General features: G+C 53.4%; 1 protein-coding gene across 1 annotated transcript; it reads left to right on the top strand.

Annotated features, from left to right (window-relative positions):
• The first annotated feature begins 1,020 nt into the window (after positions 1-1,020).
• RHCG (Rh family C glycoprotein) lies at positions 1,021-8,853 on the top strand. Its single transcript, XM_054272883.1, has 10 exons — positions 1,021-1,207; positions 4,841-5,027; positions 5,317-5,467; positions 5,809-5,956; positions 6,336-6,502; positions 7,164-7,301; positions 7,655-7,791; positions 8,341-8,465; positions 8,620-8,693; positions 8,788-8,853. Exons 1-10 carry the CDS (start codon positions 1,021-1,023, stop codon positions 8,851-8,853), a joined length of 1,380 nt encoding a protein of 459 aa, XP_054128858.1.
• The last annotated feature ends 8,355 nt before the right edge of the window (positions 8,854-17,208 follow it).

The following is a 17,208-nucleotide window of genomic DNA, read 5'->3' as shown; positions in this document are numbered from 1 at the left end:
CAAGAAAAAATAATAAACTCAAATTATTGCCTAATCAACACCAAAATCAGTGCTGCTTGCTCAGCCTGCGGGCCACAATTAGATGCCATCAGCAAATTTGGGCAGCTTGCCTGGGCTGCAGTCTTTCATCTCTGGAAGACTGACAGGCAAACCAGGGATCTGCAGGCAGAGGAAGGAGCTGGGATCCATTTGAAGGACTTGCCTGGCCCTTTGGGGAAAGAGCACATAATTCAAAAGAATAGGAAAAATGGACTTTTGTGTTTATGTTTGTTAATTAAAGGAAAACCATACCAGAGGAGGAGCTGTTTAGGCCTCCAGCACCCTCTCACAGTATTGCCCTGGTTATGCAGCCCCAGCTCAGTTTGCTTTGCCAGGAGGATGCTCTGGGTAAATCACTTTGGGAAATGATGGAACACGTGTCACTTGAACATCCTTACAGCCTTGGCAGGGCCATCACGTGTCTCTGCATTCATGGAGGATCTCAGTACCCGGTTTGAAGATCACACCTTCCTGTTCCTCCTGTTCTGCACCTCAGCTGCTTTTCCAAAAGCCAGGAGCTGGAGCAAAGGGCAGTGCCTTCACCCACAGTGCCAGCTGGGGAAGGAGATCTCAGAGCTGGGGAGGGGGTGAGGGGACAGAGCCGGGAGGGAGGGGACAGCGGGATCAAGGAGCTCCTGGCAGGGGCAGGGAAAGGGTGTGGGACTGGGCAGAGCAGGGGGCTGGACACTGAGTCGCACTGGCCTCCACATCTGCTGGTCCCTGTGGAGGCAGGGCTCAGAGGTGCTCGGAGCAGCTCAGAGGAAAGGTGCTGAGGCTGTCCCTCCTACCGGGGAGGAAGGTGGGTGAGAGAAACAGCCCTGCTGAAGTTCCAGTGCTCTGAAACGTGATCCCGCCGGAGGCACCTCCCTGGGCCCCACCTCGCCCTCCCTGACCGATATATGTGCCCGGCCCTGGGCGGCGCGGGGGCCGCAGCTCGCTCAGCCCCCGGGAGCCCCTGTGCAGGGACAGGAGCGCCAGGGCATGGCCAAGAACACCAACATGCGCTGGCGGCTGCCGCTGGTGTGCCTGCTCTGGGAGCTGGCCATGATCGTCCTCTTCGGGGTCTTCGTGCGCTTCGGCGCTGAGGCTGACGCGCACTGGGAGGAGGAGAAACGGGACATGAACCTGACCAGTGACATGGAGAACGACTTCTACTTCCGATACCCCTGTGAGTATTCTGGGAGCCTAATCCTTGTGCTGGCTGGTCCCCATCCCATCCATCCCATCCCATCCCATCCCATCCCATCCCATCCATCCCATCCATCCCATCCTATCCCATCCCATCCCATCCCATCCCATCCCATCCCATCCCATCCCATCCCATCCCATCCCATCCCATCCATCCCATCCATCCCATCCCATCCCATCCCATCCCATCCCGAACTATCCCATCCCATCCCATCCCATCCCATCCCATCCCATCCCGAACTATCCCATCCCATCCCATCCCAACCCGATCTATCTTATCCCATCCCATCCCATCCCATCCCATCCCAACCCATCCCATCCCATCCCATCCCATCTTGATCTATCCCATCCCATCCGTCCTATCCTGTGCTGGGGCAGAGCCTGTCAGAGGTGCTGTCTCCACCAATTGCTGGAAGGTCACACTCTTGCCTCGAGGCTGGCTTGGGGTTCACCAAAGAACCAGAGAAAAGCCTCATGGTCCTCTGGTGCCTTGGGGCTCTGTCAGCAGCGTACCATGACGTCTTTTTTCCAGGAATAGGGCTGACGTGTTCCCAACACTCTGCAAGTTTCAGCTCTCTGCCCCCTCCCTCAGCTTTGGATCAGAGCAAGCCTTTCTGTGCACACAGAGGATCGGCTGTTGAGATCCTGTGACATCTTCCTCCTCTTCCTCCGTCCACCCCCTCACTTGTGAATTACCCTTTAGCTACTGGCATTTTGGTGCCAGAGTCCTCCTGAGCTGCCAGGTTCGCGGGGTTCTTGGGTTCTGCATCACAGTGACACAGAAATTATTCAGAAGGTTAAAGCTCTTCTGGCCAGCCAGTGCCTCTGGGTGGCTTTGATCTCCAAGGCTGGTCATCTTTGTGAGCCTTTCAGAACATGCTGCTTCTGTAGGCAATTGTTTCCAAGGAAGCAACAGGCCTGAGTCATGCATCTATTTAGAACATTTCCATTAAAAACACCTGCTAAATCAAAGGAGCTATAGCAACCTGTGGCTGCTGAGGATTAGCTAGTTGAGAGAAGGATTTGCTTACAGAAACCCACTGCTCAGTCAGCCTCCAGGTTCATGTACGGTCGTGGCTGCCCTGGGCTCTCCCTGGACATCTGCCCTTGGGACCAGCCCCACACAGGTTGATGTGAAGCAGCAGCAGTGCCTGAGGGCTGCTCTTGTCACTGGTGTGCTGGGAGGACATCAGGAGTCCAAGAAAGAGTGTGTAGGAGCTAAGGAAGTGACATCTCTTCTGTCCTCATATCCCACTCCTGCTCTGCAGTGCCAAATATTCCCCCTCAAATGGCAAGATGGATTCAACACAACTAAATCAAGCTAAGGGCAACTGCTCAGTTTAGCTTTGAATTACGTTTCTCTTTCAGGCCTGAGGAAGAGCTCACGTGCCCAAAAGCACAGCTGCTCTTTCTCCCTTATCTAATCAGAAATTTTGTCTCTCTGCAAAGATGGACAAACATGACGAGGTGACCAAACCCTGGAATTTTAATCCTTGTGTCCATCCTGTGCTGCTCAGAAGACTGTGGTGATTGATCACCCGAAGATCATTTGTACCAACATATCTGTGACCACTGCTGTCCACAGCATCTGTCTGCAGTGGCAGAGGGATAAGAGTGACAAATGAACGGGTCCTTCAAGCCAGAGAAGATTGGGAAGGCAGGCAGAAGGAAGTTGTCCTGGTTTCAGGAAACCAATATGTGGTTGTGTCAATGGTGCCCATTGCCAGGTCCACTCAGTGAGACAATTCCTTCTCATTTTGGATTGCAAGTTGATATTTTGTAATCAGTGACTCATCTGCTCTCTAGGGTAAAAGAAATGAGATTTGTTTGTCCCCGAGAGCATTCCCAAAGCCCAAACACTTATTCTTGATAGTTATGGCAATTGTCCTGGCACAAAAGCAGGCTTACAAAACCTGTAGGGCATGGCAATGCCTGTACTGCCTCTGAATGATAACAATGTTATTCTTACTAAGGGAGAACAAAGGCAAGGGTTAAAAAAGGTTTTAGATTGGGTGTGGTTTAAGGAAAGATCTGCTCTTCCTCCTGAGTTCATACAGGGTCTAACACAATGGGATCCTCTAGGTTTTGGGAAGGCATGCAGTCCATGGCTTTAACTCTGACCTGTGTGTTTCTGCTTTTAGGGTGAGAAAATGAACATATGATGCAAATGGCAGCAGATAAATCTAGCTGTGTATTGTGCTGCTTACACTGGAAAAGAGAGAGGAGAAATAAATACAGCTGCAGAGGGAAAGTCTACGGGATTGTGTGGCAAAACCACAGTAACTAAGATTGGTTCTTAGGACATGTGGAGAAGTGCTTTGGAAGTGACCTCTGCTGAACAGTGCCAGCTGCAGATCTCGTCTCCTTCCTTTTTAAAGAGTGATTTCATAGACATGGGGGACATCTTTTAAAAGCAATCAGATTAGCATGGCACTACATGGCTTAAGCCTGTCCAAATGCTCATCCTTAAACAAGTTACAAGGTCTTCTCAGCTTCTACAGAGCTGCACTTCACACAAGTCTTCACCCACCCTCAGTGGAAACAGCAGACATAAGCTCTGTGAAAATGGACCAGGAGCTGATGGATTTCAGCACAGTTTCGGGGTAGAGCAGACTTGCATCCACAGAATTTCCTTTGCCCTGAGCTTACACCCTCGCTGAGTGCACAGACTTTGCTGGATGTAGTGGCTATAATAATTTCTGCACTGCAAAATGCAGAACATTCTGGTTTAGCTCCCTCAGTGCTGTGTTTATCTGCTCTGCAGCATGGTTTTGCTGGCAGGAGTCTCCCAAGGGGGATCCCAGCCTTGGGTCTCCTGTTCTTTCCATTGGCTGGGAGGCCTGCAGTGTTAGGGTTTGCATGGTTCAATTTGAAAGTATGCAAGCGTTTCAGCTCACTTAATTGCAAAGGAATGCTTATCTGATAGAAAGGTGCAGCATTAAAAAGTACAGCAGGTTTACGGCACCAAAAGGTCTTTCAAGAGGCTCACACAGATCTGGTTTCCCCCGGGGAAGGGCATCTGAGGGGCTCGGGTGAGCAGCTCTGACCATTAGTGGGAAGAACTGGGTCTCTCTGGTTTGAGCACTAAAAATCTCACACGGTGGGTTTCTGCTCTCAAGGGTATTTTGCTGCTGATTTCCAAAGCATTTAGAAGTGTATTTGTAAACTTTCTTTGTTCTTGTGCTCTCCTTGCTCTGAGCCATCACCAGGACCCTGCACTGAATGGACCTACCCAAAATGGCCATTTATGTGTTTTAACAAAACTTTACTGTTCATTTCACGTGATGGTTTTGAGTTTTTCACAAAAGGAGAAAAAACAATCTGAATAGAAAAAGGTTTTCCTTTGTACACTCCATTACTCTCAGGTCTTCTTTTGCACGCAGCTTTTAGTAAACATTTCCTTTAAAGGCTGAGCCTTTTAACCAAAAGCCAATTTCTAAAAGTTGAGCCATTTTCAGACTTAGAAGCATGGGGACATGAGGCAAACACGCATTTCTCTTGAATTTCCCCCCTACTGCTACTGATGTAATTAGTTTCTTTTCAACAGCAAATGCACGTGGCACTTGCAGCCCTGCTGTCCTTGCAGAGCTGACAGTCCCTTCCCTCTGCACAGCTTTCCAGGATGTCCATGTGATGATCTTTGTGGGCTTTGGCTTCCTCATGACCTTCCTCAAGCGCTATGGATTCGGAGCTGTGGGTTTCAATTTCCTCCTTGCTGCCTTTGGGATCCAGTGGGCTCTCCTGATGCAAGGCTGGTTCCACTCTTTCAAGGACGGGAAGATCTTCATTGGAGTGGAGAAGTAAGGAGGAGCTGGGCTCTGGGATGGCACCTCTGGCCTGGCCAGTGGAAGAGCTGGAATGAGAGCCAAGCAGTTGGCAACTCCTGTATGTCAGTGCAGGGAACACAGATCATCCACATTACCTGAAAAATGTTGGGATGTGAGGATGGGAGGAAGGTCAGTGGGAAATCCAGGGAATCCTAACCACTTCTTTGTCTTCAGGTGGCATCTCTAGAGGTGGGGATGGGTAAGAGTGATTTACAGAGAAGATTTTCCGTATTAAACCACAATTTTCCTTCCCTTTTTCCAGCCTGATCAATGCTGATTTCTGCGTGGGCTCTGTGTGCATCGCCTTTGGGGCCATCCTTGGCAAAACCAGCCCCATACAGCTCCTTGTCATGACTTTGTTTCAAGTCACACTCTTTTCAGTGAATGAGTACATCCTCCTCAACCTTCTTCATGTAAGGCTTTAGGTAGTACCTGCTTTGTTCTGCTCCTTTCTCTCTGCCCCTCTCCAAACTGTCTCCCTTTGCTATGTCTCCACCAAGGCACTGCCTTTATAGGCATTTAAAATGCAAGAATCCAGACAGCAAAAATAGGCAGATTGTGAAGGTGAGGGGCAGTGGTTCATGCTTCCCTGGGAAAGGAGATTTTCTGGAGTTTTACACATAAGCCTGGCAATTCAGGAGCACTGGGTCCCTCTGTCAAGTGCACAGACAAGCTGGGCATGATGCAAATCAGGCCTCAGCTCCAGAACGAGTGGAGATTGCAGAGGCAAAGCTTTGTTTTCCCATGGCTGCAGGTGAAGGATGCAGGTGGCTCCATGACCATTCACACCTTCGGAGCCTACTTTGGCCTCACGGTGACACGGATCCTGTACAGACCCAACCTGGAGCAGAGCAAGGACAAGCAGGGCTCTGTGTACCACTCTGACCTCTTTGCTATGATTGGTGAGCCAGCCCTCACCCTGGGGTGATGCTGCATGGGGAGCTCTCAGCTGCACAGGGCTGGTTCCTCCCGTGTCTCTGGGAAAAATGAAACCAGCACGAGTTGAGGAGCTCTGTATCCCAAAGGTCTTTCGCATTTCAGAGTTACTCAGCTCTCTTCATCAGTGGCTGAGCTGAGATGGTGCTTGGGAAGATCAGGATGCATTTTGGTTCCCTTTCTGTGCCAGCCTTTCCCGATGCTGGTCTCATAATGCGGGGTGTGGATCTGGGGAAGCAGGACTATGGGATGTAATTTCCCCCTGTGCAGAAGAGTTTTGTTTTCAATCCCTGTATTCTCTCTTTTCCCTTTCTCTTCCTCATCCCATGTGCCCCATCCCACCAGGTACCCTGTACCTGTGGATGTACTGGCCCAGTTTTAACTCAGCCATTTCTGACCACGGGGATGCCCAGCACAGGTCTGCCATTAACACATACTGCTCGCTGGCCGCCTGTGTCCTCACCACCATGGCCTTCTCCAGCATGCTGCAAAAGAAGGGCAAGCTTGACATGGTAAGATGGGAGCACAGAGCCCTGCACTGCCCCAGGGACATATAATGAGGTTGATCAAAGGTCTAGGAAACAACTGGCACTTGTGTTTTGCTGAACAGACACAGGGTTTCCAGGGATGATGGTGAAACCAGCATCCAGCCAGAAACTCTGAGGGTGTATTGAATAAGAAAGTGGGAATGGGTCCTGCAGGGCTTGAAGTGTGGGGTGATGCCCTGCCAAGTCACAGCAGGGACTGGACTTGCTCTTGGACATGTTGCAGAGCCCTTTTTGGCAGCGCTCCCCATCAAACAAGGCCTGCGCAGCAGCTCGTGAGCAATCGGGGGGCTGACTCGTACGTGTTGATGTGTGGGTGACAAGTCTCTGTGACAGCAGAGCTTGCATGACACACGGGTGAGACAATTTCCATCTCATCACAACTCCCCACCCATATCTGTGGATGCAAAGAACGTGTGTGGTACGGGGAGTGGGAGTCTCTGTGCACCTGTGCTACAGACAGAAGCTGCCTGTTCTTTTCTTGTTTTTCACCACCAAGTAGGAAAATGGGCCCTGATATTTCCTCTGGAAACATTTTCAGAGCTGATTCTCCCGCTTTGCCATTTGCACCATCCCTGAGCAATTGCAATGTCCCTGGGATGCCAAGGCAGAGTGGTTGCCCCTGCAGGTGCACATCCAGAATGCCACGCTTGCCGGCGGCGTGGCCGTGGGCACCAGCGCCGAGATGATGCTGACCCCGTATGGCTCCCTCATTGTGGGCTCCATCTCTGGCATCGTGTCCACCCTGGGCTATGTCTACTTCACGGTGAGTGCTGCTCCAGGGGCCTGCAGCCCTGCTCCTGCTGAGGAGGCCAGAAATGGATTCACTTCCCTTTGATGGTTCCTGCTTTCCAGAATCCCTTGTGAGATCCCTTCTGTCTCCTTTCACTGCCCCAAAACGCTCAACAAGTTTCAGACTCCCAACAGGAATGTGTTTGGAGGATGTGTTGTTAGTTTATCTTGAGCTTGGCTCACATCTTTGTCTACAAGTTTTAGCTCTTTAATGGGACACAGTATCTCTCCTCTTTCTCTGCTTATCGCAGTCCTCCATGGAAGAAACTAATCCTTTCCAGGACCACACTCAATTCCCTGATTTCTCTCTACTTCCCTTCCCCTCAGCCTTTTTTGGAGTCCAGGTTGCACATTCAGGACACATGTGGCATCCACAACCTCCATGCCATGCCAGGCCTTATTGGGGGCATTGTGGGGGCCATCACAGCCGCTGCAGCCACGGAGGATGTGTATGGAAAGGAAGGGTAAGATGGCTTGAAAATATTCCCTGAGAACAGATTTTACCTGAAGCTGTGTGGGCTGGGAGCAAATAACAGCTTTTGTTAATAGTTCAGAGTTGCCCAGAGATGTCCCTCAAAAATATGTGTTGCACTGACTGTGTTTGGCTTACTGAAGTGTAGCCTCATCTTATGCATCTGACTCTTGGTGGCCTCATAAAGTGAGCCACAGTCCCGCTGTTTGGCATTATTCTGGGCCACAGTGGGGAGGGATGTGCTTCTCCCTCTACCCTGCATTGTTTTGTGGGGTCAGGTAAGGCTAAAAGTCTGCATTACAAAGAGAATGTTTGTATTTTGGGCTCCTCCTTGGTAAAGCTTTGCCAGGGGCTAGTGAAAGAAGTGAGTGGTGTTTTGGTCATTGGTCCACTACAGAAGAGGGATGGGGGTAGGGAAGAGCTCCCAAAAGGGCAAGGCACCATGGTTCCTCCGGAGCCAGAGAATGCCTCCTGCCAGGGGCTATCATCACCATTTCTGCCCTCCTGCCAGGGGCAATCTCACCATTTCTGCCCTCGGCAGGTTCATCAAGGCGTTTGACTTCACGGGCGTGTACCAGACGCGGACACCCAGCATCCAGGGAGGCTTCCAGGCAGCCGGCATTGTGGTGTCTCTGCTGATGGCATTCGGTGGGGGAGCCATCGTGGGTAAGCCGGAGGGCAGCGCGGAGAGGGGAGGATGCTCAAACAGCGGCATCCATGTGCCGGATCCATCCTGGGGGGACGGCACCGAGCGCCGTGCCAGGGCTGCGTGGACCACCCGCATTCCCCCGTGCCCACCGCCCTGCCCTCCTCCTCGCAGGGGGCATCCTGAAGCTGCCCATCTGGGGGGACGCCGCGGCCGAGAACTGCTTCGAGGACGGCATTTACTGGGAGGTGAGCGGGCCGGGAGCGGGAGCGGGGCGGGGGGCACGAGATGGCGCTGTCGGCCTGCGGCCCGGTCCGGGGGGCTCAGGGGGCTCTGCCGCAGGTGCCGGAGGACGAGGAGAGCGACGTGTACCACATGCACAACCCCGACAAGCCCGCCTCGCCCTGAGCCGCGCCCCGCCGCCCGCCCGCCTTCCCCGCCGCAGCACCGAGCGCAGAGAGACCGTCCGCTCCCCGAGACCGCGGGGCTCTGCCCTGCTCTGCCGCTTTTGTGGATATAATAAAGTCGTGTTCTTCTTTCCAGGCCTGTGCTGCCGTGTGTCAGCGGCCGAGCGGGATGGGATGTGCGGCACAGGGATGGGATGGGATGTGCGGCACAGGGATGGGATGTGCGGCACAGGGATGGGATGGGATGTGCGGCACAGGGATGGGATGTGCGGCACAGGGATGGGATGGGATGTGCGGCACAGGGATGGGATGGGATGTGCGGCACAGCCGCTGCCAGGAGAGCTCTTGGCTGCCCGGGGCAAAGCAGAGGCGCTGGGACACTCCTGGTGCCCTGGGGACAAAGTGGAGGCATGAACGGTGGCAGCACGAGCTGGGTGTGTTAGACAACGTATTTGATAATGCAGTCTGGGGAGATACTTGGTTTGGGAGCTGGCTCCTTGAGATGACAGCCCCCACGGTGGGAAGCACAGGCTGGGCTGGTTCTTTTTGAGGAGGGATGCAGGGGTGCAGCAGCTGAGCCTGTACTCATCCTGCCATCCACGGTGGGGCTGAGGGCCATTGTGGGTCCAGCTACACTTCTACATGATGCCCTCTGCCATCACCTTCCCTTGAACTGCTCTTTCAAGGCCTCCATCAGCTCCTTGGAACCTTTTTTGCATGTACAGCACAGGCTGAAAGGACCTTTTCCTCCTTTTTGGCTTCATCCATTTCTTCCAGTGCCATCAGATGTCTCTTTCCACTGTCTGGTGCTATTCTGATGGGAAGAAGACAGCCCCCATCTCTTAGCTGGACCATCAGGCTTCAGCCAGAGTTGGAGGACACAGGGATGAAAACCAGGCCTAAAATCCTGCATGTTTTCCAGGGTGATATAATATGAGGAGCAGGAAAGGAAAAGGGAGGGAGGAAAAGGAGGTAGGAGGGCTGATAGGTCTCTTCACTGCATCTAGCTGTAATTCTTACACCTGAGGGGGGGAGTCAAAAGCAGCTATTCACATCCCCTTGGGATATGACACCCTCATTTTCCATGCTGGGTAAAGACAAAAACCCTTTACAACATGTTTCTGGAATTTGTCAGCGGCTGCCAGCAGCAGCATGTTAATTAAATGTCGGCAAAGATGGAAGCAAGAGGCTCTGCTCTAATTGGACACTTTGCTTGGTGGAGCTGAAAAACATTGTGACAGAGGAGGAGGTGCCGAAACACTGTGTTCCCCTGCCATGGCGGGGACGGGGAGAGCCAGGCACCCAGACGCTCTCTCCTGTACACACGTTGCCTCCATTTGGCCTGAAACAACCTCACCATTGAAAAAAGAAGAGTAATAAAAGGCCTAAAATCCTCCACAGGATTGGTTTCCAGCACAGCAGCAGTGTGGCATGCAAGGAGAGGGCTGGTTGGCTGAGGAGAAATTCAGAAATATCGTAGCTGGGCCAGCTGGAGCTCCAGCCTGCTTGCCAGCAAGTGGTGTATTGTATATTTCTTTTATGATGGCAAAGGCAGGTCTGACAGGGGTTAGAAATGGTCTCTGGAGAATGATCCCTGCAGAGGCTGAAACATACATTGAGCTCATCCTTTCTCTAAGACAGGGATGGGAAAATGTAGGGCAAGTGTTTTCCCTGTGCTGGGATCTGCTGAAGGAGGGGGATCTCATCCCAGCTTCTCTGCCCTGGGAAAGGGATGTAACAGCCATTTTCTGCTCACGGCTTCATCCAGAGGGTGCATCAGAAACCACCACAGGGATGTTCACTGACAGGCACCACAGGCAATGTCATTTCAGAAAGGAAGTCCAAAACTTTTCCCCACAAGTCTGAAAAATCTAAAAGCAGAAGCAGACCTTTTGGGTACTGCGTTTCCTCCTGTGTGACTGGACTGGTGTCCCTTCATCCCACACCATTTAAGTTCTGTCTGCGCCCCAGATAATCTGTGTGTCCAACCTTCGTGGCCTCTGGTCTTTCCTCCCAGCAGCTCGCGAGGGTCCATGTAATGGTAAAGACTGGGTGACCCTCATTCCTTCAGCAAGGTGGCCAACCCACATCTCTGGTGACAGCTCTGTGAGCCCTGGGAGATGGTCCTGTTCCATGTGCATGTGCCGAAAGAAGCAGCCCTGACCCAATTCCCCGGCCCTCTGGGCTGTGCCTCCTCCTCGTGGGAAGACCCCTAAATTGCCGGGGCTGCTGGGCAGCGAAGCGTTTTATTGCCCGTGCTCTGGCGGGGCTCAGTCTGGTCTCAGTGCCTAAATCACTCGCTGGGGCTGGCCGTGCAGCTTTAATTCCCTGCCAAACAATGCCGGGAGCGGGCTGCCGCGTTTGAAGTGCGCCCGCGGCCCCAGCGGTGGACGGAGGGTTTCCCGACGGGGGAGCGTGGAGAGCAGAGGATTGGGCTGCTCCAGCAGGCGGGAGAACGTGTGAGAAAGAGGCTGGAGATACTCGCGGGGATTAGGTGGTACAAATTGGCTGGGAAGCACCGGAGCCATTGACCAAAGTTGTCCTGGGGCAGGTTCCCATGGGGGGGGGGGGGGGGGGGGTGGCTGAAACAACCTGCCTTCAAGGAGGCTGGAAGGCCCAGCCTGGCTGCTAATCCCCTGGGATCTCTGTGGCATGGAGCAGAAAAGAGGTTAAAAAAAAGGGAAAATCTCATGTAAAGGTGGTAGTTTCCCCAAGGGGATGATGTTAGAGAGAGAAGGGAGGAGGTGGGGGGGAGGAACAGCATAGTTTAATCCCTCTTTTAATAGGCAGGTGGTGGGCTTTGCTCGCACTCCTGCTCCTGCAAGCTGCCGCAGAGATTTTGGCAGAAGGCCTTTGCTCACCTCTGCTGTCCCCACTCTCGGTGGAGAGGGGCCCATCTGTGGATCTACTTGGGACAAGGGGGTTTGCCTGCTTACTACACCTGTGCCCATATGTTTGCTGGTCTGCACAGGTGCACATACATGGTGTCAAACCCAGATTTGGGCTGAAATGGGCTCATTGTACACCCCAGCCACTAGCCACTGCGTATCTGCTGCTGGCAGCATGCCCAGGTGTACAAAGTCACACATCCCCACAGCCTGCTTGACCTTGCACAGGTGGCACACTGAAAGTCATGCTGCAGGTGCTGCTGGTGGTGCTATTGGTCATGGTGCCACTGTGCACATACTCCCACCTGTGCCACGCACACCCAGCCATCTTTGGGCCAGCTAGTCCAGGCCCGGCCTGCCCACATGTACAAAGCCACACATCCCCACAACCTCCTTGACCTTGCACAGGTGGCACACTGAAAGCCACACTGCAGGTGCTGCTGGTGATTCTCACACACTGTTGGCCATGGTGCTACCTGTGCCATGCACACCCAGCTAGCTCTGGGCCAGCGCAAGCAGCATGTCCAGGCCTGGCCTGCCCATGTGTACAAAGCCACACATCCCTACAGCCATGGCCTCAGCCTCCTTGACCTTGCACAGGTGGCACACTGAAAGCCACGCTGCAGGTGCTGCTGGTGATGTTCACACACTGTTGGCCGTGGTGCTACCTGTGCCACGCACACCCAGCCACCTTGGGCCGGCTTGTCCAGGCCCGGCCTGCATGAGCCCCGCTGCAGCCCCTCTGAAGGAGCGCTGTAAATTGTAATCAGATTAGGGCAGCCGGTCGCTTAGGGCCCTTGAAAAGGGCATACGTCCCCTCATCAGTACCTAGCATTGAGTCGCACAAAGGGTCTAAGTAACTCGGCAGGGGTCGGGCCCTCTGGAGCGCAGGGGAGGGGGCTAGCCTTTCTTTTCTCTCTGTCCCTTGTAATTATGTCAATTTGCTAGCCAAATTGTTTGCTTGAGTGGACAGTGGGGGCTTGCCCCCCTTCACACCTCCCCCCCACCCCTAACTCCATTCATGTGCTAATGTGGGAAGGAGCACGGCCTCCTGACTTCGGGAGGTGGCCATCAAGGAGTAAAGCTCAGGGGGACATCGGCCAGGAGCCCCCCATTTATGTGCCCACGGATGCCTTGGCCTCGCAGCCCCAATGAACAGGGCTCTCCTGGTTACTTTACCCCGTGGCAGGGTGTGCAATGGCCCAGCAGCCCTGGCCAGCCCTGGCTTTCTCTGGCCACCCCTCACCTGTGCCACATGCCCTCCAGGGCCATGGCATCCCCAGGGCCAGGAGCCTTGCCCTCTGCACTGCGGTTTTCCTGGCACACCTCCCCACCCACTCACCTCCCAGCATTTGCATATATTCTGCCCACAAATCCTTGTCAAGGGGACCCTCTTTATTGCCTGTATAGATCACAGGGTGTTAGTTAAGGGGCTTCTTTGTATTGCCTCAGACAGCTGGGGTCATCAAAAGTCCTGTGGTGGGAAGGAGAGACAGGAGGAGGGGGGAAGCTCTGACAATACAGACTGAAGGATTAAAGGAGCATATAAAGTTCCTATTGAGTGAGACAAGAGGCTGTTCACTCCCAAGATTGACAGCAACCAGGAGGCGATTCCCAACACAATGTCCAATTAATTCTCTACCCTCTTCGCTGCCGTCTCCTCCTCCCTCCTCTCCTGGGCTGGGGCATGAGCAGGGAAGGGCTGAAGCTAAGATCCTTGAGAAGGTAATTAATTATTCCTGACTAAGAGGAGCTTGCTGAGGTGAAGGCCAGTCCCCAGGCTCGCTGGGCATCCATCCCCCTCCTACAGGCTGCCATCAGTTTGGGCCACTTCAGGGTAGTTTTCCTCTCTATCACAGAGCTGTCCCACCTAAGGTCCATCTTCATGGCATGTGCTGGACAATAATCTGGGCTACTGCTGCGCCCGGAAGAGAAAGATTTAGGGCTAAAGCCAAGCTGACAGTGGAATGCAGTGAACAAGGCAGCAGGAGGAAAGCCAGGGAGCAGGGCAAGGTACATGACCAAGATGTATGGGCATGCAGAGCATCTGGGGAGAGGCAGAGCAGCATGTGCTGACCTGATTTTACCTGTGTGTGCAGTGGCAGTGGTTAAAGTAGGTCCACCTATCCTGGTTTTGTAGCAAGAAGTGGGTTTCTGGCAGTGAGGGTGCATTGCCACTGTTCCCTGGGCTAGCCAGACATGCTGGCCATAGCAGGACATGTAGGAGATGTAGGATATTGCATCTCTTAGATCTATCCCATGTACAGGAGCAGAATCTGGGCTATCATGTGAAATTTCTGCAAGCCACTGAGTACACAAATTGTCTGACTTGACTGGTTGGTTTTTTCCTTACAAACACCTCAGCCCAGAGGGAGGAAAGCACCTTTCTCTGAGCTGGCCATCCTTTCCTTGGTACTGTCTGTGGCAGTGAGGCTCCCACACATGAGTGACCAAAGTCCTTCAACAGTGACAAACATCTTCAAACCACCTCATTTGTGAGAAAAAGCCATGCAAGGAGGACAGCCTGCTCTCACCACAGGGACATTTTGGCCAGCCCATCTTCTACTGCTCAGCACTGACCCCTTCCCCTCTGCCACCCCTGAGCATGGCACTGAGTGGTCAGCACGGGGTGAGGAGCCAGTGCTGCCCTCCCTGCTCACCTGAGGAGCAGGGGATGCCCTCGGGATGCCGGCCTGGGGCTGCCAGGGGCCCGGCACCTCCTGCCCGCTCCCTCCCGCCGCACACGCTCCCAGTGAAGTTGTTTGAAAGTCTTCCGGCAGTTTTCCCGGCCAGGAATAACAGATTAGCCATGATCTGATCAGCCCAGTATCTAAGCTGTATTCTCCCTGCTGACAAGTATTTGAAAGAGGGGAGGGGCCACTTTCAGCCCAACGATGAATCTTTCAGCGACAAGAAAAGACCCTTTTTTCTGCCTGCCAGCCGCGGGCCGCTCCGTGCCCTGTTGCTAAGCGAGACCCGGGGCTGCTGCTTGCACGCGGCCGGCTCCAGGGTTAGCAGGATCAGGATATTCACACCAGACATCTTGGGATTTTTTTAGGGAGGGTGTTTCTTTTCTCACCCACCTCTGCCTGGCAAATAACAGCTCGCCGGCGAGGCCCGGGGATGCTCCTGCTGAGGCAGCTTGCCCTGGGAGGAGAGAGAAAATGCAGAAGCTGTTGGAGGGGAGACTGGGGCATTGGGGTCAGGCAGACAGCCCTAAATGCATGGGGTTTGCTACCACACGTGGGGCTGTCCCTGTCTGGGTTGTGGAAGGGCAGCCACCCCACAGCCCCCATGTCCTGGTGTTTTTGGGCACAGTGGGACCGTGGGGACATGGATGTGGAGGATGCTTGGTGCTGGTGTCTGAGAAAAACCTGGTTTGGCCTCATGCAGGGGTGGCTCTGGGCATGGTATTGCAGGGGAACATGTGGCAGAGGAAATAGGAGGATAATCTCCAGTTTTGGTTTGCTTTTTTAGTCCCCACAGCTTCTCTCTGCTCCAGAGCGCCGTCTTATCCTGTCAGCACCAGCCGTGTGACCCTGGGAGAAAGAAGGGAAAGCACTAAGACAAAGGCTTCCAGGCTATTTCTGAAGCTGCCAGCATGAGGTGCCCTCGCCTAAGACATGGTGCTCGCATCTCTCCTCTCCTGCAAGGCAGCGGTGCAGGCAGGACTGCGGGCTGCCAGGGCCGCGTTGGCACCTTCTCAGAGCCCTGCTCGCCCTGCCTGCCCTCGCCCAGGTAGAATGTGGGGAGAGGAAGGAGGCTCTCAGTCTTTCGTGTACCCCTCCAGTGCCTCTCTTGTGCTGCTGCCGAGTCTCCCTCAGCAGCCCCGAGCAAAGGCATCCCAGTGTTACTGATGCACGGCAGCTCAGGCTCTTTGTGAGCAGCCCTGTGCAGGAAATCTCCCTCTCCACGGCTGTAGGAAGCTGGAGAAACCCACTCATTCCTGCCTCAGCCCAGGAAGTCTTGCTTGACCCCAGACTCCTGCAAGCCCTCGATATCCTGATAGAGGTGACCAGGGTTCATTCCACTGATGTGCAGGAGTGTGGAAGAGATGCAGAGAGGCTGCTTCCTTTTCCAGGGGAAGGATAAATCTCTCTGGCACAGCATCACAAGCTGCTCCCTCTCCTCAGGCCGTGCCCTGTGCCCAGCTGGTGCAGAAAGCCCCAGGGAAAGATGCCAGAGGGGATGTAAAAGTTACTGCTGCTTTCAGAGGCACAAAAAGCAAAGAAACCCTGAGCCTCCTGGTTTAAAACAAAAAATACTGGATCCATGGCTGTGATACAGCCCCTTTCTGGATCTTTAGCAGCACAAAGCAGCTGACAGACTGGTCTCTCTGGCCCAGTGAGCTCTTGTCCAATTTGCGGAGGGTCCCTCGATGGCTGTAGGGGCAGCACCAGTGCTGATGTCACCTCCAGTGCCATGGGCAATGGGATGGCTTCCTCAATACCTAGAGGTTGTCCTAAGTCACATCAGAGGCATGATGACTTTCTCCTGTATTCCCAGGACAGAGGTAGCTATGTGTGGCATTCTGGAGGAAGGTGGACTTATGGGTGCAGGTGCTCTATCAGTTTGTGTTTGCCACGGGCAGCAATGGCTGCATGGGCTCTTTTCCATGCTTGGCAGAGGGCACCCACCCCAAATAGATCCCTCCTAGCCAGCAGCTTCTGAAGGATATGCTCAAATCTCTCTAAGCTTGAGCAGCAAAGCACAGGCAAGGTCTGCTGACTTTTGAGGCTCTCACACAGTCCTACCTAATTCTGTTACCCTTTTTCCTGGATTTTGGCCATTCTGGCATGGGCAAGCTCTCAGCTTTGGGACCTTAGCAGCCCTCTGGTACTCTAGGCCAGATTTCTCACTCTGTGTGTGTCTCTGCCAGCCGTGAGTCATGCTCTCCACTGCACAGACAGGTCTCCTGCCTTGCTCTGCAGCCAAGAATCACCTGTGTGAATGAGCAGCCAGAGAGCTGGGTGGGGACTGGAGCACAGCTCCCTTCATCCTCTCCTGGGGAGGCTGAATGACTTTTGACATATATCTTAGATCTTCTTGGCCCATTGCTTGGCTAAACCTGCAAATGGCCTCTGTTCCTCTTGGATTAACTCTCTGACTCATTGACTTCACCATCTGCAATACAATGACCCAATGCTCACACCATGGACATGAAGACCCATTTTTGACTGCCCCCGAATTTCTCACTGTCATGGCACTGACCAGGTTTTTAGGAGCTCCATATGCTACACACAGCAAATCCACAGCATCAGAATTAATTGCTGCTGACTTTATTCCTTTTGTCTCAATTTTGTCTGCTGGCTTTGCTTCCAAGCCTTGGCTTTGCCTTGGATTGTGCTTGGCAGGTGCTGGAAGGTGCTTTGTGAATGAGAGCAGGAGCATCCCATATGGCTTCACTTTTCTCTGGGGAGTTCTGAACCACTAAAACCAATTTACTCTGTAACTCTGGGCAGCCTCTA

The sequence above is a fragment of the Melozone crissalis genome, unplaced genomic scaffold, assembly GCF_028551555.1.
Source record: "Melozone crissalis strain CALT ecotype California unplaced genomic scaffold, PUWL_Pcris_2 ptg000014l_1, whole genome shotgun sequence".
NCBI lineage: Eukaryota > Metazoa > Chordata > Aves > Passeriformes > Passerellidae > Melozone > Melozone crissalis.
This window is presented reverse-complemented; position numbering and strand designations above follow the sequence as displayed.